The 27,942-nt window shown below is 43.5% G+C and overlaps 1 protein-coding gene across 1 annotated transcript; it reads right to left on the reverse strand.

Annotated features, from left to right (window-relative positions):
* Nucleotides 1-110: 110 nt before the first annotated feature.
* On the reverse strand, nucleotides 111-27,293 carry SCRN1 (secernin 1). Its single transcript, XM_053359579.1, has 9 exons — nucleotides 27,081-27,293; nucleotides 14,793-14,952; nucleotides 13,704-13,885; nucleotides 9,928-10,130; nucleotides 7,057-7,251; nucleotides 5,834-5,999; nucleotides 3,487-3,667; nucleotides 1,211-1,370; nucleotides 111-965 (listed from the first exon to the last, which is right to left on the reverse strand). Exons 2-8 carry the CDS (start codon nucleotides 14,949-14,951, stop codon nucleotides 1,212-1,214), a joined length of 1,245 nt encoding a protein of 414 aa, XP_053215554.1. The 5' UTR covers nucleotide 14,952; nucleotides 27,081-27,293; the 3' UTR covers nucleotides 111-965; nucleotide 1,211.
* Nucleotides 27,294-27,942: the final 649 nt, after the last annotated feature.

Genomic DNA, 27,942 nt, shown 5'->3' on the forward strand with positions numbered 1-27,942 from the left:
AGTCCCAAAGACAGCACAAAGGAACAATGAAATCTACTGCCTACCATCAGTCCCAGCCAGCATGACCAGCAGGCAAGAATGATCACAATTGTGTTTCCACAATTCGTAAGTTCCCCATCCTTGGTGGAAGCAAATTATCTGAACAAATTCTAGTCATTTCACTGGAACAATTGCCTTTCCTAAGCAGCTATGGTACAGTTCCCACAACCAAATTAAGGTTCTTGATCTTACCTTCAGCTGTAAGCTTGCTTCTCTCTCTCTAAATGCTTAGGCCAATTCACATTGTTCAGAACTCTATTTTGGGGAGAAATTGATTATTTAAATGCAATCTTCGCAGCCTGATATGCAGCAATATGGAACGATAGGTGAGAGAAGCAAAAAAAGAAAAGGAAAAGCTACTAGCCCAATATGTGCATAGGTGAGGCAGCACACAGCTCAATAGACCCAACTCTAAATCGCCAGAACTAGAACAAGTGAGCAGCTTATTCCACTGTTGACATTTATACCATTAGCAAGGCCCATTTTTCAACTCATCATTTCTTTGTGGCAAAACTCTTTAGGAGCACACATGTGCCTGCTGTATTTTTTCCTTTTACATGTGGATCAAACTTTTCAGGCAAAACTTTGCAGGCTTATTTTGATTTGCAATATTGAGAACTACATGGACTCGGGCTATTTGTCGTTCTTAGTTTCGGTTGCCCAGATGAATGAAAAAACATTCTGCATTACATTAGCCAGCATGCACACTGTCAGTGAAGGCCCTCTTTCCATAACACACACAGGACAACACAGGAGGAAAATAAAAGGGGGGAAAGGAATGTGTTAATTGGATACAGCTACTAAGGAACTTTTCTCTAAAAAGAGGGAAATTTCCTCCAAAAATTCGGCAATATGGCGAGTATATCTTTCAAGGCCTGAAGAGCTTTATGGTCTTCTTATGTGAAGGCTAAAGGTGTCTATGGTCACTGAAATGAGAAAAAGCAAAGCTTTAATATTCATTGTTAATTACAAATGCAAGTTTAAATGCAGGGTGGGAATATCCAAATCCATTAGGAGACTTTGCAAAATAACCACAACCCATAAAACGTCATGTTCTTATTCGCAATTGCAGATTTGGGAGTGAGATACAAAGAGACTTGACCAAACATTGAAGCCAACTTATACTTCTACAAAAAGTAGTTATTGGTATGAGGATATGAAAAGGACTCACTTCACTTGAAGAACTTAATTTCTGTATCAACACAGTCATAGAAAAGGTCCTCTACTTCAGAAGGATCAAGAACTTCCGAGCTGGTAATGATGCTCTCCATTGCGTCCAAGCCTTGCTTTTCGAGGTCTAACATGGTTCTTCTCAACTTCTCTCCTTTTTCCTACAAAAATTAATGGCCAGCATGAAACACCTATGAAGTGTCTGAAAGCTTGATCCAACAAAATCATCTCAAAACTTGTATGTGCATCCATGTTTTCAGTTCAAGGGGAACTTAGGGGCTTTATCTGCTGTGCCGTTGCACAAACATAGCACAACTGTCAAACCACAGCAGTACCTCTGTTGAGTTTATTTAGAAATACCAGTTCCAGAAAAAAGGATGCTTTCGCCCAGAGATCATGTTGAAATAAAAACAAACAGCCTAGTTTACATATTCCTTTCTCTCTGCAATGAAGGATGGAGTATGTGAGTTTAAGATTTGAGGAAGGAGATCTTTAAACATTACACTATAACTCTAGGTGGTGTTTTTTCTGTGCGTCAGTCCAGCAGCACTAGGGTAAATGTTTAACGTCCCTCAACCATGTAGGCAAGGCTTATCACAGCCAATTCTGTGGGAGAGAACCACAGACTCCTATGTTTATCACCCTCAAAGTTTATCAGTACTGAGGGGGAAAGGACGAACAAGAATGTGCCTTAAGAAGAATGGTACATTTACTGGACTTTAAAAATAGCTTAGAGGCCATTTTTGCTTCATACAACAAGTGGGACTGCAACAAAATGTTGCGGTGTAGAGGCTTCCTTGTCAGACAACAGGGCCTTTCTTGCACGATACTTGCCCCGCCACAATGTCCAGTCTGCCTTCCATGCTCTGGCTGTTTGGGGCTTTCCTTCCCTTTTTTGGGGATTAATTTTTTCCAAAGCATCTTTGTACTACTGCAAACCTTTGAGGGTCCCCCTCACCAATGCCTACTTGGGTATGGATGGTGCCATTTCACCCATATTAAGGATCTATACTTGGAAAATGAGCTTGCCAGATAGCTGGAATGAGATTTGGAATAAAGCTTCCTCATACGACTTTCTTGCTGGATCCATTACAACTAATTTATGTATTGCTGGAAAGGAAACTCGTTCACTTACACTGTACACTTTGTCAAACTGGCAGATTATCAATTTCGGTTTTCAACAGATAATGGTTTAACCCTCAAGACTACTGCACTGGCTATCTTCCGGACCTAAGCTACAAGTATCTCCTCCTAAATACTTCCCGAAGAAACTTATTTCCCAACAGCCAACGGGCCTCTCAACAAAATACCTCATTGCAACATCTGCACCATTCCTTTGGGACCCCCCTTTAACTTATTTGGTGAAATCCAAGAGGTGCCCGATCACTAGGGCATCTGGAAATTCAAATGCAAGCATTAAAGAACGGAAATGTCAAAAGGACTGCCTCCTCTTGCATGAACCTGCCCAAGCATCATGTTATTCCTAAGGGCTTGCTCTGCCCCTCCCTCATCAGATGTAAGGTGTGTGGTGACCAGATACATAGCTCTATTTTTGAAATTCCTTCCCCTAGGGCAGGGATTGGGAGCCTGAGGGCCCTCAGATATTGTTGGCTTTCAACTCCCATCAAGCCCTACCAACATGGCCACTGTTTAGGGGTGATGCAACATCTAAAGGGACAAATATCAGGCTCCCCATCTTTGCTGGGGTCTTCCTCATGCAGTTCTTGGAGCCAACTATTTCTTACATGTATCTAACACTGGAATTTCGTCAGCTCTGCTGCTTACCTTGCATTAGGAGTTGTTGCTTCCTAGTATGCAATTTGACTACATGTTCTTATATAGCCGAGCAGCGTGATAATAGGTCAATGCAATAAATTTAGAGCTGAACTACATTTTCAGAAAGAGCACGTGCCACAGCAGTTCCTGAATTTTAGTGCTACAAAATGCAAGAGGACTGAATGATGCCTTTAAGTGCATTTGTGTGCTGGGGGGGGGCAGAATTCTGCACACAGAAAACTAACACTTTAGGAGGGAAAGAAGGTTAAAACTATTTCAGGTGTGGATTTTCCACAGGCAAGTTTATTTTGAGGTGATGGAGATTTTGTACATGTTGCTCAGATATGACATATCCTCTCTTTTTAAAGTTTACAGTGACCTAGAAGGGTCTTTGACTGAATTTCAAGGGCTCAGGAGGAACGAAACAGAACACAAAATGTAATTTCCCCAGATCTTCATTTTTTTATTTTTCACTGGTGTATTTTCAGAGTGCTGGTTTACCTGCTCATTCTCCATGACTGATCGCGCCCACTCATGCGCTTTGTACAATTCATGTCTACGGTCTGGTTTCTCCTGGAACCGGGGGATTTTTTTCACAGGATCATCACTACCAAAAATGGGTGACTGTACTTTTGATACTAATTTTACATTATCGACGAAGATAAAAGGTTTAAATATGGACCTGAAAGAGATCAGAGGAATCACCAATTGTTAGCTAAGGCTACATTTTATATTATCGCCTAGCAGTTTGCTCAGCTTGTTTTAAGAACAGAAAGAAAAGAAAAATTATCACACAAACTTCGATGTGTTGCACAAAATAACTGGGCCATCTGAAAAGAGGCATTAACAGCAACACAGAGACAAAAGCCATAAAACAGACTACACTTACTTTTAAACATATATACTAAATCAGTTCCTTCTAATTGTTTGCAGATTAGGACTTCCCTTTCCTTTAATTGTTAGGGAATAAGCCAGTCTATGCCATGAAGAATAGCTCAGCAAATATATATTATTTTAATCCTGAAATATTCTGCACAGAGCTGTTCTTAAAAATTAGAATAGATGCACGATGTGTTTAGCAACATTTACAAGACAATGATGCTGTTTTTAAGAAATGTCTGTACAAATTGGTATGTTCAAATCTTCGTTGCCCTTTACTCTGGGGCTCCATTAAGATATTTTAGATGAGATCTGTAACACGCTTTCATTAAAAAGGGAAGAACCAGCATTTGGGATTCACTGACATTTGCTTTCGAAGTGCTAAAACTTTTTAGATAGATTTGCATACATTTTTACTTCTCTAGCTTTGAGGAGAATTTTTTAAATACGAATAAATTGCACCAAAAAGGGAAGACCAGGAAACTGGAATAACAGCAAATCTCCTTCCGAATAATAAAATGCAGCTTTCCTTGAGAAGGAAAGCAAGCAAGTTAAATTAACTGTACTGCTTTCTGCTTATCCTTTTGCTTTTCATCCCTTTCATTTATGGAAGATATTACACTAAAGGGGTTTGCTTCTACTCAGAATCTCCCTTCCATTATTGAAGGCGGGACTCTGAACAAGCAATAAATGCCACAAGGAGGATTAAATGGTAAGACCTACTGTATGGAATGCTAATGAAGAACTATTGATCTTTTCATCAGGAATTGCAAAATGGCTGCTATTTCCCCCAAATACTTTAGAGAGTAAATTGAGGTTCTCATCAACTGCAGCCAGTAGAAGAGCTGTGAACCCTTGTCCTGAAAATGACAAGAATGATCCAAAGAATTGCACTGACAGAAAACAAAGGATATGGCGACTCAAAAGTGCTTCACTTTACACCGATGTTCTTAAATAGTGTTGAGTGAAGTTAGGTGCGTAACCAAAAACGATCCACTACATTCACATTTGCTTTTCTTAGGGAAACTTAACAATCTATTCAATATATGATCCAGTATTCTCTCCTGTTAGAGGTCTTATCCACACTTAAGGAACAAGCCTTATGACCTATAGACTATTAGGTAAAACTCTCTATACAGCAGAAGTAAACATTCAAAGATGTCTCAGTGCAAATATTCCGATGGAGGGGAGAAGTAGGAAAGGACTGGCAGAAGAGAGATCTTGATGAACTATTTTGCATGCAGTTTACAGCAAATGGATTAGCAGAGTGTGAATAAATGCTGATGCAGTTAAAAACACAATGCAGCTCTAGCTCTCGGGCTCAAAATGGTAGATACGAAAGCAGTAAATAGCCCCGATGCAGCAGGAGCCACTGTAGGAATTTCTGCTGAGTCAACGTAGCTTCTACGTACTTAGTCAAAGGCAGGACGAAACAGGCTAATAGGGTTGCCATGTTAAAACTGAAGTAGGTTCTGCCGTAGGTCGGATGGCCTTCTCGGTAGTGGCACCTGCCCTGTGGGATGCCCTCCCATCAGATGTCAAAGAGAAAAATAACTATCAAACTTTTAGAAGACATCTAAACGCAGCACTGTTTAGGGAAGCTTTTAATGTTTATTGTATTTTAGTGTTTTGTTGGAAGCAGCCCAGAGTGGCTGGGGAAACCCAGCCAGATGGGCGGGGTATAAATAAATAATAATAATTATTGTTGTTGTTGTTGTTATATCAGCTGACTCGCTTGCCGTTTTGCCTTCCCAACCTGCCTTATGCATCTAGACTGAGGGCAGCGATTGCAGAAATGGGTTTAGGCAAAGAAGAGACCCTTTGATTGCTTCCCTGCATTGATTAACTTTGCATCAGTAAACAACATGGAATTAGCCCGATAAATAAGTTTTTAAAATGCAAAACTAGAAATTAATTTTTGAGGCTTGAAAAAGTACTGGCAGCCTGCCAGGCGCTTTCTCCAATATACCTTGATGGATCTGGTGTGCCGGTAAAATAATGGATGCACGAGGAACTAAGATTCTGAGGTAATACGGACACCATGCTTGATGTAGTAAGAAAAGACTCTGAATCCACACATATACCACCAGACTTATCCCGCAAGATGTCAATCATCATTTCCACAGTGATAGCGCCTGCAAAAATCAAAACAGAGGCATTAACAGGGTAATAAATTTAGGTCTCTCCTACACTGCCGCTCCCACACTGGGCAGAGGGTTGGGTTCAATGGTTGGGTCCCTTCCTAGTCTGTAACTTAAACTGGTTAATCCCATAAAAGGGGGGGGGGAGGATCTCTAATTGTTAATAAGTGATCAAAGTTTTGCTAACATTTACACCACCAGAGGCACTGATGCTTCCATAGTCTATTGGCTGGAAGGCAGCTAAAGATCTCCTAGTCTCTCTCGCTTATAAGAACATGTATCTCTAAAGTATCACTTATACAGTGGTGCCCCGCAAGACGAACGCCTCGCAAGACGGAAAACCCGCTAGACGAAAGGGTTTTCCGTTTTGGAGGCGCTTCGCAAAACAAATTTCCCTATGGGCTTCCTTCACAAGACGAAAGCCCATAGGGAAATCTCCGGGACAGCGGGGAAGCGCAGCGCGTCTTCCCCACTGTCCTCGGACCTCCTCTGAAGGCTGGCGGTGGGGCGGAGAGACCTCCTCCCGCCGCCAGCCTTCGGATGGCTGTCCTGAAGACTTGCGGTGGGAGGAGGGTTTTCCTTCCCACCGCCAACATTCAGAATGCTGTTCTGAATGTTGGCGGTGGGGAGGAAAAACCCTCCTCCCACCGCAAGCCCTGGGAACAGAGGAGAAGCGCTGCGCGCCTTCCCCTCTGTTCCCGTACCTGTCCTGAAGGCTTGCGGTGGGGAGAAAAGCCCTTCTCCGCACCGCCAGCGTGGCAAGCGGTCTCCATAGGAACGCATTAATTGATTTTCAATGCATTCCTATGGGAAACCGTGCTTCGCAAGACGAAAAACTCGCAAGAAGAAAAAACTTGCGGAACAAATTATTTTCGTCTTGCGAGGCACCACTGTACACAGAATACTCTCAAGGTCTATACAGCGTTTTCTTTCCAAAAAAGGAAATGCATAATCTTACCAACAGAAGTGAAATTTTCAAAACTCAGTTCACGCTTCTGGCTACAAACTCGTTTATCAAAAGTGGAGGAGTAGTGGTGGATTTTCTACATACCTTCTTGCTTCTCTAGGCTCTCCTTCGCCAAACAACAATCTGAATGGTTATCAGCCTGAGAAAATACTTGAGAAAAGTTGAACTCTGTATCCGCAGTCCACCACCCTTGACTTTCCGCGTAACTTCTAAGCTCAGGGTGCTCTGCATCGATCTTTGTAGTTAAGGAAAGCTGGTTGCAAATGCACTTTACTCCCTCTATGGAAAAAAAAATCATATATTCTACTGTCGTTCATTAAATGCAAATTTAAGCTGATTCTATTTTACATCGTGCAAGGCATGCAGAGATCACGAAAAGCGGGTGGCAAAATTCATTTCCGTGGTACTGGGATGGGATCACCATTCCCAGAGTCGAATACTTTTGAGGATTATTTGTAAATAACGTGCAGAGTCAATCAGGCATCATCACACCTGATTGTCAGTCTTACGAAAGACAGAGGCCTGGATCCAGACTAAGTCAATGAGCCAAGTTAGTCATGACTTAGTTGAGCTGAAGTTTAATTTATTTCAACTGGAACTAACATAGTTCGCTTCAAATGCAATATGCTAATGTAGGGGACAAGAGCAGGAAAGAAGTAGCTCCTCTCCATCCATAAGCCCATTAGTTCTGTGAACCAACACCTCCTTTCATGATGCAGAGATGATCATTCAATGCAGCATGAAGTCTTCCTTCTACCCCATTGGAGCAGCAAAGTGCAGTAGTTATCTTACCAACCGCCCCCAAAGGGATCTTAAAAGAGACATGGACCACCTCTGTGCAACAAACTCACAAGGGAAACCTACAGAAATAATTACCAACATGTATCTGTGTTGGTGCAGTCCAAATAATTGGTGCATATCGCTTTTCTAAGACATATCTTAGGGTTGAGGCACAGGTCAAATCTGTGTCCAGGGCAGCTGTTTACCAGCTCCATCTGGTACGCAGGCTGAGACCCTATCTGCCCGCAGACAGCCTCGCCAGAGTAGCGCATGCTCTGGTTATCTCCTGCTTGGACTACTGCAATGCGCTCTACATGGGGCTACCTTTGAAGGTGACCCGGAAACTACAACTAATCCAGAAGGCGGCAGCTAGACTGGTGACTGGGAGCGGCTGCGGAGACCACATAACGCCGGTCTTTAAAGACCTACATTGACTCCCGGTACGTTTCCGAGCACAATTCAAAGTGTTGGTGCTGACCTTTAAAACCCTAAATGGCCTCGGTCCAGTATATCTGAAGGAGCATCTCCACCCCCATCGTTCTACCTGGACACTGAGGTCCAGCGCCGAGGGCCTTCTGGCGGTTCCCTCACTGCGAGAAGCCAAGTTACAGGGAACCAGGCAGAGGGCCTTCTCGGTAGTGGCGCCCGCCCTGTGGAACGCCCTCCCACCAGATGTCAAAGAGAACAACTACCACCAAACTTTTAGTAGACATCTGAAGGCAGCCCTGTTTAGGGAAGCTTTTAATGTTTGATGTATTACTGTATTTTAATATTTGGTTGGAGGCCGCACAGAGTGGCTGGAGAAGCCCAGCCAGATGGGCGGGGTATAAATAATAAATAATAATAATAATAATAATTATTATTATTATTATTATTATTATTATTATTATTATTATTATTATTATTTCCCTTTTCTAGGACAGATACAAGAGAACACTTGTCTCTTTCGGTATAAGACCATATAGTGTCACCAAAATTAACTTACTAGTTGCTGAGAATGCTACTACGTACTAGAAAAATGGATTCGAGAGCAAAACATGAAGTCTACCTTACACCTGTGGTGTCATAGGAATGCAGAAAGCTGCCTTATTTATAGGAAGTCAGAGTATTTGTCCATCAAGCCAAGTATTGTCTATTCTGACTGGAGGTAGTCCTCCAAGGGTCTCAACTAGAGGTCTTTCCCAACAGCTGCCACACGATCATTTTAAAGTGGAGATCAATGCAGCAATCCTGTCCACACTTACCTATGAGCGAGCCCCACTGAATTCCACAAGACTTGTTTCTGAGTAGGCATGATGAGGATCGCCCTGTTAGCGTGCTGGCCAAGGACCACAATCAGATACAGTCCTATGTGCAAACAGAGCAAGTCCACCTTCCTTTCAGTGGAAGTGCTCACATTACTCCAGATGTTTTGGCCTACAACTCCCATGATCCCTAGCTAACAGCGTCAGTGGTCAGGGATGATGGGAATTGTCGTCTCAAAACATCTGGAGGGCTGACTTTGAGGAAGCCTGCTGTAGAGGCTCCATATGAGCATGAGAGTATACGAAGAACTGAGCAAAAAAGGGTTTGGAGAAGGCCAGTTGCACAATTTGTCTTAAAACTTTAAAGTGATTTCTGTGTACACTTACAAGCCGGAACAAATTTGCGCGTGGGAGACTTAAATTTGATGGTGCACCATTTTAAAGGTTCAGTGAATGTCAGCGACAATCTGAAGCTGACATGAAAATGTCAGCAAGTCAGAGAGCCACAATTTCAAGGGACAGATGTGAAAGTAATGTGCACAATTAACCCTGAATGGGAGAACAAGACCTGCAGATAGAAAAGATATTTGGTCAATCAACTGTTATTTCTGCTTGAGTGAGAAAAACAAAACTCCACACAGGCAGAAACAGATTTCCTTACGCATAAAAAGCTTTCTGAATCCTGACATAAAATTCAACCAAGCCAATATGTTAGAAACTTCCAGAAATTGTCCTTAAGGTTGACAATTAAAAACAACAACACAAAACCTGCTTTAAATGGCATACTACCATTACAATCTGGAAAGCAGGAACAAACATTAAATGGAAATAGGAAATTCATTCATGAACAACTCATCATCGCCATGGCAAATGTTCATGTACTCAATTGCGTCCTCATAAATAGCAGGTTGGGATAAAAATTATAACGGACCTGTAATGTTCTCAGCTGCCCAGTGCTTCCCAACAGTCTCCAAGACCCAAGCTTCTTTTCTGTCCACTATCAGATACGCAGTCTGGAAAGCATGGCATACACTCCCATCTTCGTAATAATTGCCTCCTTGGCCATGCTCTTCCAACAGAGAGACAATGACATCCAAGGCTTCTTTAGCTGTTCCACCCCTTTCTAGACCAAGCCTGGGGAGGGAACCAAAGGAGGTGGGGAAGAAGCAACTCAACTACAGCAACAATGGAAGGCCATGTCAAAGCAAGCTTACCAGCCTGACAAGTGATAAAACAAAATCTAGAATAAGATCATCATTTGGTTAAGCAATCATGAACCCGACTCCCAAAGCCCCATTAAAAGGTAAAGGTAAAGGACCCCTGGACGGTTAAGTCCAGTCAAAGGCAACTATGGGGTGCGGCGCTCATCTCGCTTTCAGGCCGAGGGAGCTGGCCTTTGTCCACAGTTTCTGGGCCATGTGGCCAGCATGACTAAACTGCTTCTGACGCAACGGAGCACCGTGATGGAAACCAGAGCGCACAGAAACGCCGTTTACCTTCCTGCCGAAGTGGTACCTATTTATCTACTTGCACTGGCGTGCTTTCGAAGTGCTAGGTTGGCAGGAGCTGGGACAGAGCAGCGGGAGCTCACCCCGCTGCAGGGATTCAAACTGCCAACCTTCTGATTGGCAAGTTCAAGAGGCTCAGTGGTTTAGACCACAGCGCCACCCGCGTCCTCATTATCCCTACCGGAACAATCAATTTAGTTTAAAATATTTGCATCCCATTACCACACTTAGTTCATGAACACTAAGATACGTAGTAAAGCACTAACATACAAGAACATACAACACTGTATTATTTATTTATTTATTTTTAGTAGTAGTAGTATTCAGTGGACTAAGCCTTTGACAGGGTCGTCCTGTTGGCTCTGCAGGCTATTAGGGAAGATTTATTTTGTAGCAGCTTGAGGACAGTTGTCACAACTGTACCATTAAAATGGTTAGAAATGGGCAATAGTTTTCATTTTCATCATAGCATCCTGCTGTGACATGGAACAAGATATTTTGGTTCAAAATGAACCAGTGGTCCACTTTTCTTTGAATATAAACTCTTGTGGGGTGTAGTTGGTTTTTTAATTGTGCCTGTATATTCTTTAGGGCAGGAAAAGGGACTTAAGATGTCTATGTGCTCCATTTTGCCCTGCCCCACCACCAATTTACTAAATCAAAACGGAATGTTAGCAGATAACATTCCTAGGTAGCTGGAAAATGCAGAGGAATTGTCACATGGTGAAATAAGGGAACTGGACCTTCTGATGGTCATAACTTAACCTTGGTCCTGTATACCTGAAGGAGTGTCTCCACCCCCATTGTTCAGCCCGGACACTGAGGTCCAGCACCGAGGGCCTTTTGGCGGTTCCCTCCCTGCGAGAAGTGAAGTTACAGGGAACCAATGCTGTATTGTGTTTTTAATATTTGGTTGGAAGACGCCCAGAGTAGCTGGGGAAACCCAGCCAGATGGGTCGGGTATATTATTATTATTATTATTATTATACCTCACCCTGCCTTCTATAACCTAATTAAAATTAGCTCCTTTAGTAAGGACCAAAGCAAACTCTTATTAGAAAGTTACATTTCAAACATCCATAAGTTTGATTAATATTGGCCTGCTGTTGCCATTAGGGAATTAATCCCAGAACCCATTCATGCTGGAGTATTTGGATATAAGCCGATTTATTCCCATTAAAATCAGTGACTGCCAGTCTCCTGCTGTTTTTAAGTTCGAAAAGCAAAATGGATTTGTGAATAATAAAAGTGCCTCCTGTTCATAACAAAGTGGGCAGATAAAGGAAGATTCCTGCGTAGAAATCTGCATTGATTGAAGAATGGGAAAGAGGAGCTTAATGTAAAAAAAACACCCAGCTTATTAAATACTTCTAATCAGTCATGTGATGAATTGATCTTCTAACTAAACTGAACGGGATACAACTGTGTTTTCCCAAAGGAGGATTCAAATCTTGCAAGGACAGTTATAAGACCTGCACGCTTGAGAACTGCTTGCAACGGGGAGAATTCATGCAAAAAGAGAGAATCAGGCAGACCCAATCAGCTTGCTTAGTAGTCTTGCTTGACAGCTTGTCAGATGTCAAACAGATAAACAACTATTTGACTTTCAGAAGACATCTGAAGGCAGCCCTGTTCTGGGAAGTTTTTAATGGCTGATGGTTAACTGTGTTTTTAATATTTTGTCGGGAACTGCCCAGAGTGACTGGGGCAACCCAATCAGATGGGCGGAATATAAATAATAATAATAATAATAATAATAATAATAATAATAATAATAATAGCTCCAACAACAGCCTATAGCCCTATTGCAGTTTATAGCATGGAAGCCAATTTCATTTCTTTTCCACCCTTTCCTTCTTAGTATCTCTTTTCCAGCCATAATAGTTCTTACTGACATTAAGCTAATCTCGCTGTACTATACAAACAAGACTGGCCAGAGGAACCATGTCAATCAAGCTGGGCTAGAATAAAACGATTTTCTGGAGCTCATTCGTCAGCACTTGAGTCAACGGCAAATGGCTTTCCATTGGAATGCATGAGATGCAGTATGCCTGACAATGATTTAATTATTCCAGAGTCCCCGGTCCCCCACCTCCCCGCCTTGAAGCACACAAGCAAGAATTCTAAGTCACAGTAGGCTGTTTTGAAAATGAAGACTAAAATGAAGCTCATGGGCTGTACAGATTTACAAAGCAACTGCTGCTTTTAAAAGCACATTAGGTTGTATTCCGACTTTTTGCATCTTGGCAGATCCATTTTTTTTAATAGGAGTGCCCAATTATTACTTTAAAGTTTGTGTACCGTGCTCGCCATTCCCAGAGTTTCAAGACCAAAGGATACATCACGTACAATGCTAAAAGGCACAGAGACATGGCAGTTCATGTATTAAAGATGAAAAGAAACACTTGCATTGTACTTCATGTGTAAAAGTGCACAGTGTTTTTCCATATGTGGACCAAAACAGTGATGTTACCAAGAGGAGGGTTTGATTTTCTGCTGATATTTTGTACAGCTGATTCATTGCTCAGAACACTTATCAGGCTACACAACCCATCCACTATGTTCTTGTTAATCACCCACGGGGTGGATTTGATTTAAATCAAACCCATTTAAATCACTAGTTGGTAAGACTTGATTTAAACAATTTTTTTACAGAAAGATTTATTCTTGCTGGTATAACCTTAATACTTACAACCAGATGAAGGTTTCATTTTTGGAATAATAAATTTTCAGAGTAGTTTTTACAGTTTTTACTGATTTGGTTATGCTATCAGAAATACATATACTGATCATTATGAAATTATTGTGAGGTTTAATAAGTTAACTGTTTATATTTGGACAACTTTTCTGCTGTATGTTATTGGAAGGGAAAAAATAATCATTTCCTTAGTAACAATTTATTGAACTAAAACAATAACATTATAGCATATGTATCCATGTTTGTTAACTGATGTGATTAAACAATTTTAAAAAAACTTAGACTGACATGAAAAACGTAAAACAAATCCTTATTTCCTGATGAATAGCCTTTGGACTACAATGTAACTTAAACAGAAAACTATATTTAGAAAGATTTTTCCTCCAAAAGAATTTTATTTTAAAAATCCCATTTAAATATAAAAAGAAACAGATTTAAATTGTTTTTAAAAATCCTTTTTTTAAAAAAAATCACTGATTTTCACCCACCCTGATCACCCACCTGACAAGATCCATTCCTAGGAGAGCTTCAGTTTCTGAGGCTGGTTCTTTGGTGATAATGGCTTCATTGGTAATGAAGACTCCATGTTCATTTGCCCCCATTTCTGCCCCCCAAAGCCAGGAAGGTCTGCTCAGGGCGACAGCGTTGGTCTTGGGCACCTGGTCTATCTCAATGTATGTGCACTACAGTGGGGGAGAGGGAGACAAGACCTCACTGAATCAGATTACATTTCTCCATAGAAAGTACAGTGTTATCATATTGACATGTCACCACAGAAAGATTTTTACTTGCCACAGGTAAGTGGCAACTTACAAACTCGTTTTAGTGTATCCCAAAGGATCTCTCACCAGCCCCAAAGGTTACCCAATTCTAGCTGCAAAACTGACCACGAATACACAAAAGATACTGGACAAAAATAAAATACAGGCAAACATGTCACTTTCCATTGGATTTCAACATGTACTGGTAGAGAAGCGATGCATGAATTTCTAGCACTAGGAGAGAAAAATCCATTTGATTTTATGACAGATGTTTTATATCAAATACGCAGCTGGTTATGATAAGCAGGTTCTCTAATAAAAGCATATACTGTATGTTCAAAAATATGTCAGTCCTTAAAAAGGGGGGGGGCTTCATAAGGGGAGCAGAAAAGCAAGAGTATGTGTATCTCTGTTTCTGTAGATTCTGGAATAATCTTTCATCAGAAAGCAGAATATGCCGTTTTTCTGACTAAAGTCTTTGTTGTATAAACTGCAGTTTGACCCAGCTGCTGTTAGACTGGCAGTGCCTGGATTGAAAGTACAGAAAAAAGAGAATGGTCATTATGAAAACAAAAGGAAAGTGACTTGTGACTTGGATAACTCCAAGGTATTTGTGAGCCAAAGATAACAGGCTTAAGATTCCTGTTTTCAATTGATGTATAAATTTTCACTATCAGGTAAATGGATCCAAAGGTGAGAACAGGTGAAAAGAGAACAGAGCAACATGCCATTTTACAATATTGACCATGGGAGTCTATATGTCACATCTGACAAACATGCCCTTTGTCAAACCCACAAATTAAGTACAAAATAAAGCTGTTCTGTTTACCTCAACTTTGCATCCTGGATCATGAGTAGCAGCGGCAAAATAAACTATTTCCTGTACCTCGTCTCTGGGCCGTGCAGAATTTTTCCCAATGACTACAAGGCCATCTTTAGTGTGTGGTGGGAACGCAACAAAACAGTAACTGGGAGGTGCCAGAGCCATCCTAGAGAAAAAGAGACATTTTAGGATCATAAGAAACTGCCTTATTCCAGGCCATTTTATTTCTCCATTTAGCCAGGGCTGGTCCAAAACATTTTGCTGCCTGAAGCGATGCAGTAAAATCGAGCCTTTCTCACAGGGCATTGTACCCAAGGTTGATCAAGTTATTTTGACCCCTGAGGCAGAAAATCCCACTATCACCCCTCTTGCTGGCAGCAAAAACAGAATAAGAAAGAACAATTTTCCGCCTCTTTACAAGACACGGTATCTCTTCACCATGCCTAATGATAGGGCAGGCCATACAGCTACCCCAGTATTGCATTTGCTGTCTGACAAGCAGCTCTTTGGGGTATTAGGCAGAGAAAGGCCTTTCCCATCATCCGATTCTTTTAAGTAGTGATGCCAGGATTAAACATGGGATCTCCAATATACACAAAGGATTTGCTCTCCCACTGAACTACAGACTCTCCCCAAATTGGTTAACTTGACCAAACTGGCATTTGTCTGGTTGCTATTCTTGTCTCACCAGCTAAATAATCCCATTTTAATGAAAGAAAGCCATCCAAAATAGACTTACTGCAGCTCAGTAAACAAAGTCCTTTGAGTGTGAAAGGAGAATGATGGAAGAATTAGTGGAGAGAATAGTGGGATCTGCTTTAATAATTAAAACAGATTATTTTCTCTTATAAACAACTATACCCTGGTACAGTATAGCCAGGTAAAATGTACCGTATTTTTTGCCCTATAGGACGCACTTTTTCCCCTCCAAAAATGAAGGGGAAATCTGTGTGCGTCCTATGGGGCGAATACAGGCTTTCGCTGAAGCTTGGAGAGCGAGAGGGGTCGGTGTGCACCGACCCCTCTCACTCTCCAGGCTTCAGGAAGCTATCAGCAAGCCTGGGGAGCCCGCGGGAGTTCCCGCAGGGCTCCCCACGCTGTGGATAGCAGCCTGCCACCCGGCGCGCAGGGCACCCTGAAGCAGAGCGCCCCTCGCGCCAGGCAGACATCCGCAGCGTGGGGAGCCCTGCAGGAGTTCCCGCAGGGCTCCCTAGGCTGCGGATAGCAGCCTGCTGCATGGAGCGCGGGGCACGCTGAAGCAGAGCGCCCCGCGCGCCGGGCAAACATCGGCCAGCCCCACAAGCGCGGGGGACAGCGGGGAGGCACAGCGCCGCCATCCCGCTGTTCCCTGACCTGGTTTTGGGGGGGAAATAAAGGAAAAAAAATTTTCCTTTATTTCCCCCCAAAAAAACTAGGTGCGTCCTATGGGACGGAACGTCCTATGGGACGAAAAATATGGTACTGCCTAACTCAAATGTTTTAGCAGAGAGATAAGCAAGGATTTTTAAGTACCACAAACGTGCCACACCTGAGACAAGGTTACTTGGAAAAATAACTGGTGCTCCCTTATAATCTCAGCCCCACCAATTAACTGACTGAAGCTTTAATGCACTTAAGTCTACTTGTTTCCATTAATTAACGTCTGCAGCCCTAATTGGATATACATTAGCAGAAAGCTGTGTGTTAGTTCTTTTACTGTCTTAACTTTCTCAACAGAGAATTGTCCTAAATAATTGGAGAATACCTGACACATCTTGTGCTATTAGTGACCAACTGCCACAAAACTCTGGACCAATATTTTGGCTCAGTTCACACATCATGTCAAATCATGATTTGCAACCAGCTGCCATTGGTGGTGGAACCTGAGAACTCCAAACTTGTGGCAAGAAATCATGCTTAATGATTGAAGTCCTCAAAAACATACCCATTTGTTGCTGTGTTCTCATCATTTAAAGACTGCAATTGGGGTGTTGGTATTTTTGATGGCGTTCTATCTTTAACTGTTCCTGAAGTTTTAGGATTTTTCTGGGCTGGGTTTTGATTTTATCACTGGATACTATTATTTATTAATGCTTGTATTTTTGGGTTTTAAATTTATTATGCCTTATGTATTGTTGGAAGCTGCCTTGAATAGGCTGTGTCCCAGAAAGATGGTTTATAACAATGTCTTTAATAGTAAATAAAAGACAAGAAGAATAAGACACTTTGGGTCAAAGTGGGCTGCAAACCATAGTTTGGTATAATGTCTGAAAGGGCAACCGGTTATTTATCTATCACACTTCAAAGCATCTCAGAGCAATTACATTAATTTGAGCCAATATTCAAATTGGTACTAATACAATTAAAAACGAAACAAAAGCAAAGCAAGCAAAATAAAAGCCATGTTTTAAAAAATCAATAAAAGCCTGAGTGAATAAAAATGTATTCACCAGTAGCCAAAAAGGTATCTAATGAACTGTAAGGCGGGCATCCCTAAGGAGACGATTCAAAAGTTGGGGTGCCACCACGGAGGGTGTCCTGTCTTGCCTCAGATGGCAGTGTCTGAGAGGCAGCCTTTGTGGCAGATCTTAATGTTTAGCAGGTGGGCCAGAAACATAATTCTGTCCAATCCCTGCCTCTGGAGGTTACTACGCTATACAGTGGTACCTCGGGATGCGAACGGGATCCGTTCCAGAGCCCCATTCGCATCCTGAATAGAACGCAAGATGCGATTGTGCGTCTGCGCGTGCCGCATTTCGCTGCTTCCACGCATGTGCGTGGCGTCATTTTGACCATCTGTGCATGCGCGAGTGGTGAAACCCGGAAGTAACGGGCTCCGTTACTTCCGGGTCGCCACGGAGCGCAACCCGAAAATACTTATCCTGAAGCATATTTATCCCAAGGTATGACTGTAGTCAGAATGCTGAGCAGAAGGAATCTGAAAGCAGAAATGGTGTTCCAACTTATTTGCTCGTGTCTGTTAGCAAAAAACACATTTTGGGGGCTCTAAGTTTAGCCTGGCATGATATTCAAAGTGGGCCTTTGACCAAATAGGTTGGCCTCTTCATTGTCTTCACACAAACACAACCCTACACACAATTCAGCGTTTAACTATATTCCAACATCACCAATTATTTGATGCACTTTTACATTTCAGTGACACGTTAAGTAGGGGCGGGGGGGGGGAGGAATCCTTACCAAGTTCCTTGCGTTGGCCATGCCATTTAATAGAATTTGCTCTGTGAGCTAGTGGCATCACAGAGGAAGCTTCCAGCCTCTGATCCAACATAAATAAAAATGGCCTCAGCTCACACAGCAAGGATGCGGACTATGACATTCACCACTGGGATGGATGCTGTTTCCTCTAGTGTTATTGCAACAGCTAGAGAAGCTGTGTTTCCCCAGCCACAAATTGTTCATTGTGTACAATACAAAGCATCACTCACTTTTTAAAAGCTTGATGGGTATGCTGCTTGCGATTATATCCCTTGTCTCAAAAGGCATAAATCCACAGAATGAGGAGACTGATACATCTTTCAAAAATCCCAGGAGAGCCGAACTGTATTATTCATGCACAGTTAATTAGCTCCAAGACACAATTTTAGCAGGTTGCTTTGATATAGATCTTATCAGACAAGACAATGGTCAGAATGCAATATCCAATTCCCTTGCGACTACCTGAAGTGACAACTTTCAAGTGATTTCTCACCGTCTAGTGCTTCTTGATGAAAATTAATCTCAAGGGAATTTGGCTGTGTGCTGCTATTTTTGCTGCTGTTTGTGCAGCTAATGCCTTTTCAGTTACTATGCCAATGTGCTTAAAATAGGCTGGCATGCCGAAGAGTAAATAGCTTTGATTAACATGTAAAATGAATTCTTTGTAAGACATTTCAGTGAGCCTAAATGGGGGGGGGGGGATTATTTATTTATTAAAATAAGAACCGCTGTCAAGAGCTCATCTGTACAGATACTCAGGGCTGTCTCCGGGACTTGGGACTTGCCAGCCATAGCATGAACTGAGGACTGCTATTGTGGCAAGCAAACTTTTATTTTCTTTCCTTTATACATATATCTGCATGAATGCAAGGCTGCATTCTCTGACTTGGGACAAGCACAAGGTACGCTGTGAGACTTGGCAAGTCGACAAACCCTCTTGCCGCTTCTCAAGTTGTTCATATGTATATTAAAAGTGTCTAATTCCCAGCTCTAATGACTTTTAATTAGAGTGTGTTTAGTCTGCTTCCATTATACGCTGAAAGATGTGCAGGCAGGGCTGGTAAAATCAGCACACATTTTTAGCCCGGGAAATAGGTCAATACTTTGCAATGGTTTGCGCCGAAACAATGAGATTGCAAGAGGAGGTGGTGGGTGGGAGAGCTGGGGTTTTGTCTACCAAATTGCCTTTCGTTTCAGATGGCTAGAGCCATTAGCTTCTGGTGCAAATACAGTCACTAGGAAACAGCCCACAAAAAGCCCAACCAAGTGTGGGAAAAGCCAGTCTTGCTTTGCAATCTGAACAATTGCTTACTGGACTGAATGGGAGGGTGGTCTTTAAACACTTTCCCCACATGCTTTTCTAATTTGGGGCCCTTTGTTTCCATGAAACAACCTTGAGGTGCTCCTTACTACCTGCTACACGTTGGGGAACATTCAGGCATGCCTATTAAAAACAAACCTAGACTAATTAGTTAAGAACCATATGCTGGTATAAATGGCTTGGGTTATATGGAAGGCTTTCCCCACCCCACCCCCTGATCAGTATCCTCTGTTCATGTTTCTTGAGCAGTAGCAAAAGGCATAAGCTTTGCAGGAAAGCATTTGTTCAAAGGAGACTCATTTTTCCTATTAAAAGAACTTACGGCAGGTGGGAGCCTTTCTGCTGGGAGAAAAGCCTGCATGATGAAACAATAAATCACAGCTCTGCTACCTTGTACATTCCCCTTCAGGCAGAATGCAAGTATAAATAGTACGACTGAGTTACCATTTTCTTTATTAAATATGAATATTTCAAAGTGACTTGAATTCTTAATGCATCTGTGGTTGCCAACCCCAATTGCTCTAAAAGAGAGATTCAGAATCTCCACATTCTAAAGGGATCTTCTTGTGCACAGTAATACATATCGACTATCTTTGTAAATACACAGGCCCCGATTCAGACACAGAATCACAGAATTGTAGAGTCGGAAAGGACCACAAGGGTCATCTAGTCCAAACCTCTGCAGTACAGTTATCTTTTGCCCAACATGGGGCTCAAACCCACGACCCTAAGGTTAAGAATCTCATACTCTACCAACTCTGCCACGCTAACCATCCTTCAGCCGCACTCTCACTATAGGGTGACCCAATGCAGAGACAGTCAGGAATCCTCTGGGATCTGCATAAAAAGGCGCTGTGGTCTAAACAGAGCCCAGGGCTTGCAGATCAGAAGGTCGGCGGTTCAAATCCCCGTGACGGGGTGAGCGCCCATTGCTCAGTCCCTGCTCCTGCCAACCTAGCAGTTCGAAAGCACCTCAAAGTGCAAGTAGATAAATAGGAACCGCTCTGGCGGGAAGGTAAACGGTGTTTCCGTGTTCTGCTCTGGTTCGCCAGAAGCGGCTTGGTCATGCTGGCCACATGACCCGGAAGCTGTATGCCGGCTCTCTCGGCCTATAGAGCGAGATGAGTGCCGCAACCCCAGAGTTGGCCACGACTGGACCTAAAGGTCAGAGGTCCCTTTACCTTACCTCCAATATCAAGCAGCTGCACCATCTTTGAATTTCAAGGCTACGCAGAAATGTGGCAGCTCTTCAGCAGTACACTGAAGCTCCCCTGCAGATGCACTACAGCCCCTATACCCGAGCATCTTCCAGAAACAGTGCAAAACTTTGGATGGGGCTACAGTCTCACCCAGTATAATTTAAGGAAGGGGGGGATTTTCCCTTGTCAGTCAAAAAGACTTACAGAACAGCTTACAAATGTCAGCTATAAAACAGTCCCTGACCTCATGCTAAAAGGACATAACAAAAGGGAAAAGGAACTGGGAGAGAGGAAGAAAAAAAGGCTACAGAATCTTAGGTTACAACATTCTACAGTAGTACCTCTGATTATGAACTTAATTCGTTCCGGAGGTCTGTTCTTAAGCTGCAACCGTTCTTAACCTGAGGTACCACTTTAGCTAATGGGGCCTCCCGCTGCCACCGTGTGATTTCTGTTCTCATCCTGAGGTAAAGTTCTTAACCCGAGATACAACTTCCGAGTTAGCAGAGTCTGTAACTTGAAGTGTTTGTAACCCAAGGTACCACTGTAGTTCCGATGATGCTCACACACTGATGGTAAGTCAAGAGTTTCTGACTTCCTGTGAACCAATCAATAGCATACTCATGCTGCCTAAACTCTGCCAATTCTCTTTTGGTATAAGTGAGATCAACAAACCAGGTAGCCTTGGCTTCCCATTATACCCAAGACAGGGTTTTGCGGTCCATTTCTCCTTTAGAAGCCATGGCTATTAGCCAACCTCATGTTGCTTACAGATCAGATCATGGGCTTGTTAAGTAGCAACATACTACAATCCTCAGTTCATATACAATATCCTTCCTGGCACAGGTGCCAACGCTATAGGGCCCTGGTCCCTTCACTCCCCAATAAAATATTTAGGGGGGCACCACCCTCTTTTGCCGGCTTGCCTCCCAGCTTTTGGCACCATTTCTGAGCACGTTTGAGCCAGGCAACTGGGGAGAGACAAGAGGGCAGGCAGGCAGAAGAGGCAGGCCAGTAGGAGAGGTGAGCAGGCGAGGGGGGCAGAAACGTCTTGTGGGGGGGGTGAGAGGCAAGTGGGTGGGAGGAAGCGGAGGGCTGTGCCCAGTTTTGTGCAGCAGAGGAAGGTGCGATCCACAGAAGTGCAGTGGGGGGAGCAGAAGTGCAGGGAGCAGCCCCAATATTTTGTTCAAGTTTGTGCCTATGCTTCCTGGTTTGTTTATTCCACTTATGCCAGTGGAGGAGTGACATGGTAATGGGAATATGCAGCAGCACTCATGGTAATTCAGAAACTTGTATTGATGCCTCTGGGACGATGCAGGCTACAAATGAAATAAATAGGTAAGCAAAATGAAATCAGGAGACTGGAGAGAGAGATATATATTGTTAATTTATTTCAAATCTGTATTCCAATTAGTTTAGTTCACCCCTCAAGGCGGTAAATATAGCTAGTATATTTTGCAGCGGTAATTGCTATTTCATGCGACACATCAGCCGTTGAGATCTGCAGAGGAGTAGGAGCCGACCAGATTCTGCAACTTTTTGCAAAAACAACAACAACAAACATTTTGTACCAGCAGGATGGCAGTCACATTAATCACATTCCTATCTATCAAACGGCGTCAGGATTTGCTACAATATGCAAAACAAGTCTCTGCTCTAATAAATGAATGTCACACAAATAATATTGCAAAGTGGTTGAAAATTCCTCTCTAGGAGCCCACGTCTGCGCTAAACCACACCCACTTTTGTTATTGTTTATTTTATTTATTCATTAAATTTATATACCACCCTTCATTTGAGGATCACGGGGTAGTTTACAGTATAAAAACACAAAAATACATAACATAATAACAAACAACAACACACACACCAGTTTATTTTATTTTATTTTACACCAGTTTAAAAGGCTATACAGTGGTACCTCGGGTTAAGAACTTAATTCGTTCCAGAGGTCCGTTCTTAACCTGAAACTGTTCTTAACCTGAAGCACCACTTTAGCTAATGGGGCCTCCTGCTGCCGCCATGCCACCGGAGCCCGATTTCTGTTCTCATCCTGAAGCAAAGTTCTTCACCTGAAGCACTATTTCTGGGTTAGCGGAGTCTATAACCTGAAGTGTATGTAACCTGAGGCGTATGTAACCCAAGGTACCACTGTAGATTGTTTAATTAGCCAAAGGCCTGAGAGAAAGAGGAACATTTCTGGCTGAAGATATGCAATGAAGGTGTTAGGTGAGTCTCCCTGGGAGCTGTGCTCCACCTCTGGTGCGTTGTGGCAAGCTAAACCATGGTTTCCCTTAGCATGCTTTATGAACCTGGGCTCATGGTTTGTTTTGCTCCAGATAAATAATGAGCTGTAACCAATCTTTGCTCTTTGTTTAAAGTTCAAGGCAAATCACAAGCCTGACATGTCAGAAGACATGTTAGCTAAGATAGACCTAGCTCACAAGAGCACGAGCTGAGAAGCAGCAAAATGCCTGTAATCTCCATTCCATTCTTAGCACATCTGTGCTAAGCCATGGCTTGTCTCAGTCTTACACGCTTTGAAATGCTACATTTGAACTGCAAAGGAGATGTTGCTGGGCAACCAAATGCTTCTATAGTTCCCAATGGTCTGAGTTCAAGGAGGTTGCAATGCTCTGTGATAGTGGGGTCAGACATGGAGTTCTCACTATTCTTTAGATTAGGGAGAGGCAAAAGATAATTTACCATCATTTACTAGATCACTAGATGACCTGCAGTGGACAAGAAGAGTCTGACTTCTAATCTTACCGTATTTTTCTGTGTATAAGACTAAGTTTCCCCCCTAAAAAATAATGTCAAAAATTAGGGGGGCATCTTATACGTGGATATATCTCTCCCCCCCCCATTTTCTTAAATCTGAGTCCCCCAAAATAGGGGGCATCTTATACATGGGGGTGTCTTATAGAGGAAAAATATGGCATTTTATTTTATACGTACATGAGGAGCAGCAACAAAAGGCTTTTAAAAATAATCTGTTCGAATTCCAGATGTACAACAATTCAGATGCAGATTTTTATTTGCATATATAGGCCAGTCATCCCAGTGTATGACTCACAAAGTGCAGCAAGCAATTGTACCAGATTCCAACAGAGGAAGTGATGGGAATCAGGGTCACCCCATTGGCTCTGCTGAGAGACAGCTATAATTGGCTCCCCCATCCTAGCTGGCCATTAGAAGGACTGCTATTTAATAATTGGTGCCTGGGTTTACCTCTACCCTTTTCTATCCCTGCCACTATTCCCCCCCCTTTGTTAAACATACATAAGATGTTCCGAGAGGCATTGGGGGGGTGTAAAAATGCTTTGGATAAATAGTCTACACCCCCTCACCTCCCATGATGCCACTGGCTCAAACAAGAGGTTCACACAACCAGGAGTTGGTGAACCCTCATGAGTTCTTGTAAAGTAGAAACAAAGTTTTATCATGCATAGCCAACTCACCAGGGATCTGGCAATAACCTCTGCCAGAATGCCATAGCCTTCAGCAGATTGTGTCTCAATGAGACCTCCATGGAGTGATGCCACTGTGTGATAACAACACAACACATGCCATAGGATGCACACCTGCAAAACCTTGATCACTGTGGTACCAAACAACATTTATTAACTGTAATTTAGCTGAAAAATTATGGCTATGGAACAATACATGGGGCGATTCCTCTATCTCAAGCTGCATAAAAGCCACTGCTGCAAAAAAAGCCAGGAGGAACAATTTTTGGATACATTAGTGAAAGGCGTTTATAGAATATAAGCATTGTTACCCTCCTGGTAAAAATACAGTGTGGAAAGAATCTAGCAGCAGCTCTGCAACAATTCTAGCGGGGTGGACTTTGGTAATATGGTGCCCTAAGCGAGGACAAAATTTGGCACCCCTCCCCTTTAAATATTTCTTATTTTCTCTCTCTCACACACACAAAAATCCCTTCATTTTGGTACACTTGCTTTTTTATGTCTCTTCTCTGTGGGTACCTGCATAAATATCAGGTTTTTAAATTTATTATTATTATTATTATTATTATTATTATTATTATTATGATGCACCCCCTCGGCTTGCCATCCTGTGCAGAGAAACCACCCACACCTCCCTAAATCTGGTGCCGATTCCAGCAAGGATCTTCTCCATATGAGCCACCAGAAATAATTACAGTGGTACCTTGGTTTACGAACTTAATCTGTTCCGGAAGTCTGTTCTTAAACCAAAGCGTTCTTAAACAAGGCATGCTTTCCCATAGCAACGGGGGACTCAATTTACAAATGGAACACACTCAACAGGAAGCGAAACATGTTCTTATTCCAAGGCAAAGTTCACAAACCAAAACACCTACTTCCGGGTTTGCAGCGTTCTTAATCCAAGTTGTTCATAAACTAAGCTGTTCTTAAACCAAGGTACCACTGTATACTGAAAGCCACATTCCCTTATTTTACATGCCAGTGATGGGCGGGGCCAGAGGCAAAAGTGGGTGGAGCTAGTAGGCTAGCTTCTACACACACCCATCTTGTCCTCTATCCAGGCAAGCAAAGGGCACTATGCCTATCAGAGGTCAAGGACACATTCCATCCAGGCAAAAGCACTCATAGAATCTAACTGAGAAGGAAACTATAATGGACACTTATACAGGCACTTATACAGAGGTAGCCCACTAGGCCTATGCAGCTGAGTAGTTCAGGGGTCAGTCTAGAAACCCACTAAAATGTCAAGGTCTTGCCTTACAGGGCAGCACAGCTACACAAAGGCCAATAGTGCTTTAAACTACAGATCATGAAGATCTAAAAATAACCAGAAAACCCCATTTTGTGAAAAGGAAGATGCACGTGAATCTCCAAAACCCACAATGCCATTTCAAAACCATAACCTTGAGCTAAAAGCTTGTTATTTTATGTAAGTAGATCAAACAATGGACAGAGGGAGAAAACGTTTCAGTAAAGCCCAATACTTTAGCCTTGAAGAACTTTTGAATTAAAGTCCCAAAAAGACCACCTGAGCAGGTGCATTTCTTGCAATTATTAAAAACAAAAACCCCCACCAGGCAGTGATAAACCTACTTTCAGTTCATGTTCCGGTATTCACAATTTTAGAAAAGAAAACCATGCATTATTAACAGATCGCAGCAAAATCTCACTTTACTATTCACTATTACTGCCCACACTCATATTTAAATAGGAAGGAGCCAGGGGCCACAATGAAAAGCAAGTTTGTAGAAATGATTTCATTGAGTCAGATGAAGCACAAAGGCTAGACTATATATAGCAGGCAGCCATATTATACTTCACACTAGATTCTAGATAGACATCACCTGTTAAACCTTTGTAAATGAGACAGGAATTGCCAGAAAACCACAGGAAGAAGCAGTGGAACTGATCTAAGGTCACAGAAGATGGATGGCAAATGTCAGAAGTGCAGGAAGTCACAGTTAAAACAGATCAGGAACTTAGCAGCAACGGAGTTACTACAGCTAGCAAGCCTACATTTCCACCCTGCAAGCATCTCTACAGATACAGCTCCACTACACTACAGCATCTCAGCAATATGAACCTGCCCTTCAGTTATACACCCAAAGCCTCGCAGCATCCAAGGACCTCCGCCTCTCCAAAAAATCTCAGATGCAGTATCTACAGCCTGAGCGAATTAAGACTCTGTTCCCCCAGGCAGGAAACTACACACCCAGGGGCAAAAGGTGAAAGGGAGGTCTGGGGTGAAGTGGAGACTCTTCCCATCCAATGCAGAGCTTGCAACAATCCAAAGATTATGTGAAGCGGCCATCGTGGTCCAGGGGGAGGCCAATAACACATGCAGTGGAGAGAGGAGCCCAGGGATGAGTCATCAAGTGCAAAGATCAAGGAGGGGCAAGGGAGAGGTAGCCCTAGACAGTGCTATTTTTTTAGGAAAAGGTGTTGGAACTCACCTCATTCTCTTAAAATGGCAAGGGCACCCACCTGAGAGGTGCTGAAACTCAGTTCTGGTGAGTTCTGCCTGGGGGGGGGGGAGACCTGGCCCTAGAGCTCATAGGAGCCAACTCCTAGGGGCCAACATCCCTTTGGGCCCCCAGTAAAATATTGAGGGATGGGCATTGCCATTCAAATGGTGTGTGCGAGCCGCATCGATTATGCAGGGTGGGGTTTACCTGAGCCGCCGCCGGCCCCCCCCCCATTTTATTCAAGTTGGCACCCCTGCTAGATTTCTGGGTTGGAAGAGAGGGAAAGCGTTTGTGTGCATGTGCATGAGGGGGGGGATGGGAAAGCTAGGAGGTGACCTGCCTCTTTGCAGAATCCCCGATGGCTGCACCTGCGAAAAAAGAGAGGCCGGCGAGCAGAAGAAAAGGCGCATCCTCGGCGAGCCCTGGCCGCGGCTCCCCATGCAGACGGCGGAGGCGGCAGCAGCAGCGCACCTGCCGGGACCTCCAGGTGCGCCCTTGAGGCCGCCTCGCTGCGATGGGAGAGACCTTGGCAAGCGCCGCCGCCGCCGCCTCCCTCAGTCGAGGAACGCTGGCTGCCGAAGACGAGCAAACCCCCAAAAAGAGACACCCCCGGAGCGAGAGAGAGAGAGGTAGAGAGACCTCACCTTGCCGCTTGCTTGCTTGCTCCCTTCGGGCTTCCCTCCGCCTGCAGCTCCGTCTGCGTGAGGGCGAGCAGGCGGCGGCGGCGGCGGCCTCTCCTCCCAGGTAACAGCTGCGCTCCGGCTCACGTGAGCGGCCTGCCAGCAGGGAGGGAGCCAGCAGGCGCCGCTGCCTCCTCGCGCCTCAGCGCCGTCGCGTCTGCACGGGGCTCCGCCTAGCGGGCGTGCAGCTGCAGCCGTGGGAATAGGCGAGACAAGGAAGCGGGAGGGTCTTCTGGCCGGAAAGGGGCGTCTGGAGTATCCCTCCGCTGGCCCGGGGAAGGACGGCTGCGAGGAATAAGCCCTTCGGGTCCGGCTAGCGGGGGCGGAGCTGGGTGATGGAACCCTGAGAAGGGCGCCTCTGAGCATGCACAGAGGGACGTCGACTTCCCGCGACCGCGCGGCGTCTGAGGTGACGGCTAGGAGGAGCTCGAGCTGCTGCTTAGCTCCTTGCAATGCCGGAGTCGGTTCGGCAGCGATGTGGCCATTGGAAACAGCCCCGCAGCCTCAAACCAACGAATGACGGGAGCCGCCATGAAGCACATAGCTGTCAACTTTCCCCTTTTCTTGCGAGGAATCCTATTCGGAATAAGGGAATTTCCCTTATAAAAAGGGAAACGTTGACAGCTATGATGAAGCATCCCTCTCTTAAGAGCACTGCAGGGTTTCCTATGAAGAGCAACGGTCTCAGGGCACTTTTAAGGACTCACACATTTCTTGTGATGAGCTTGGATTAGAGCTCATTTCATCAGATGCATTAACTGTGGGGGGAGGGGGATAGGTATTTAAAAACACACCCACGTAAGGAGAAACTATTTTTTATAGCATT

The sequence above is a fragment of the Podarcis raffonei genome, chromosome 12, assembly GCF_027172205.1.
Source record: "Podarcis raffonei isolate rPodRaf1 chromosome 12, rPodRaf1.pri, whole genome shotgun sequence".
NCBI lineage: Eukaryota > Metazoa > Chordata > Lepidosauria > Squamata > Lacertidae > Podarcis > Podarcis raffonei.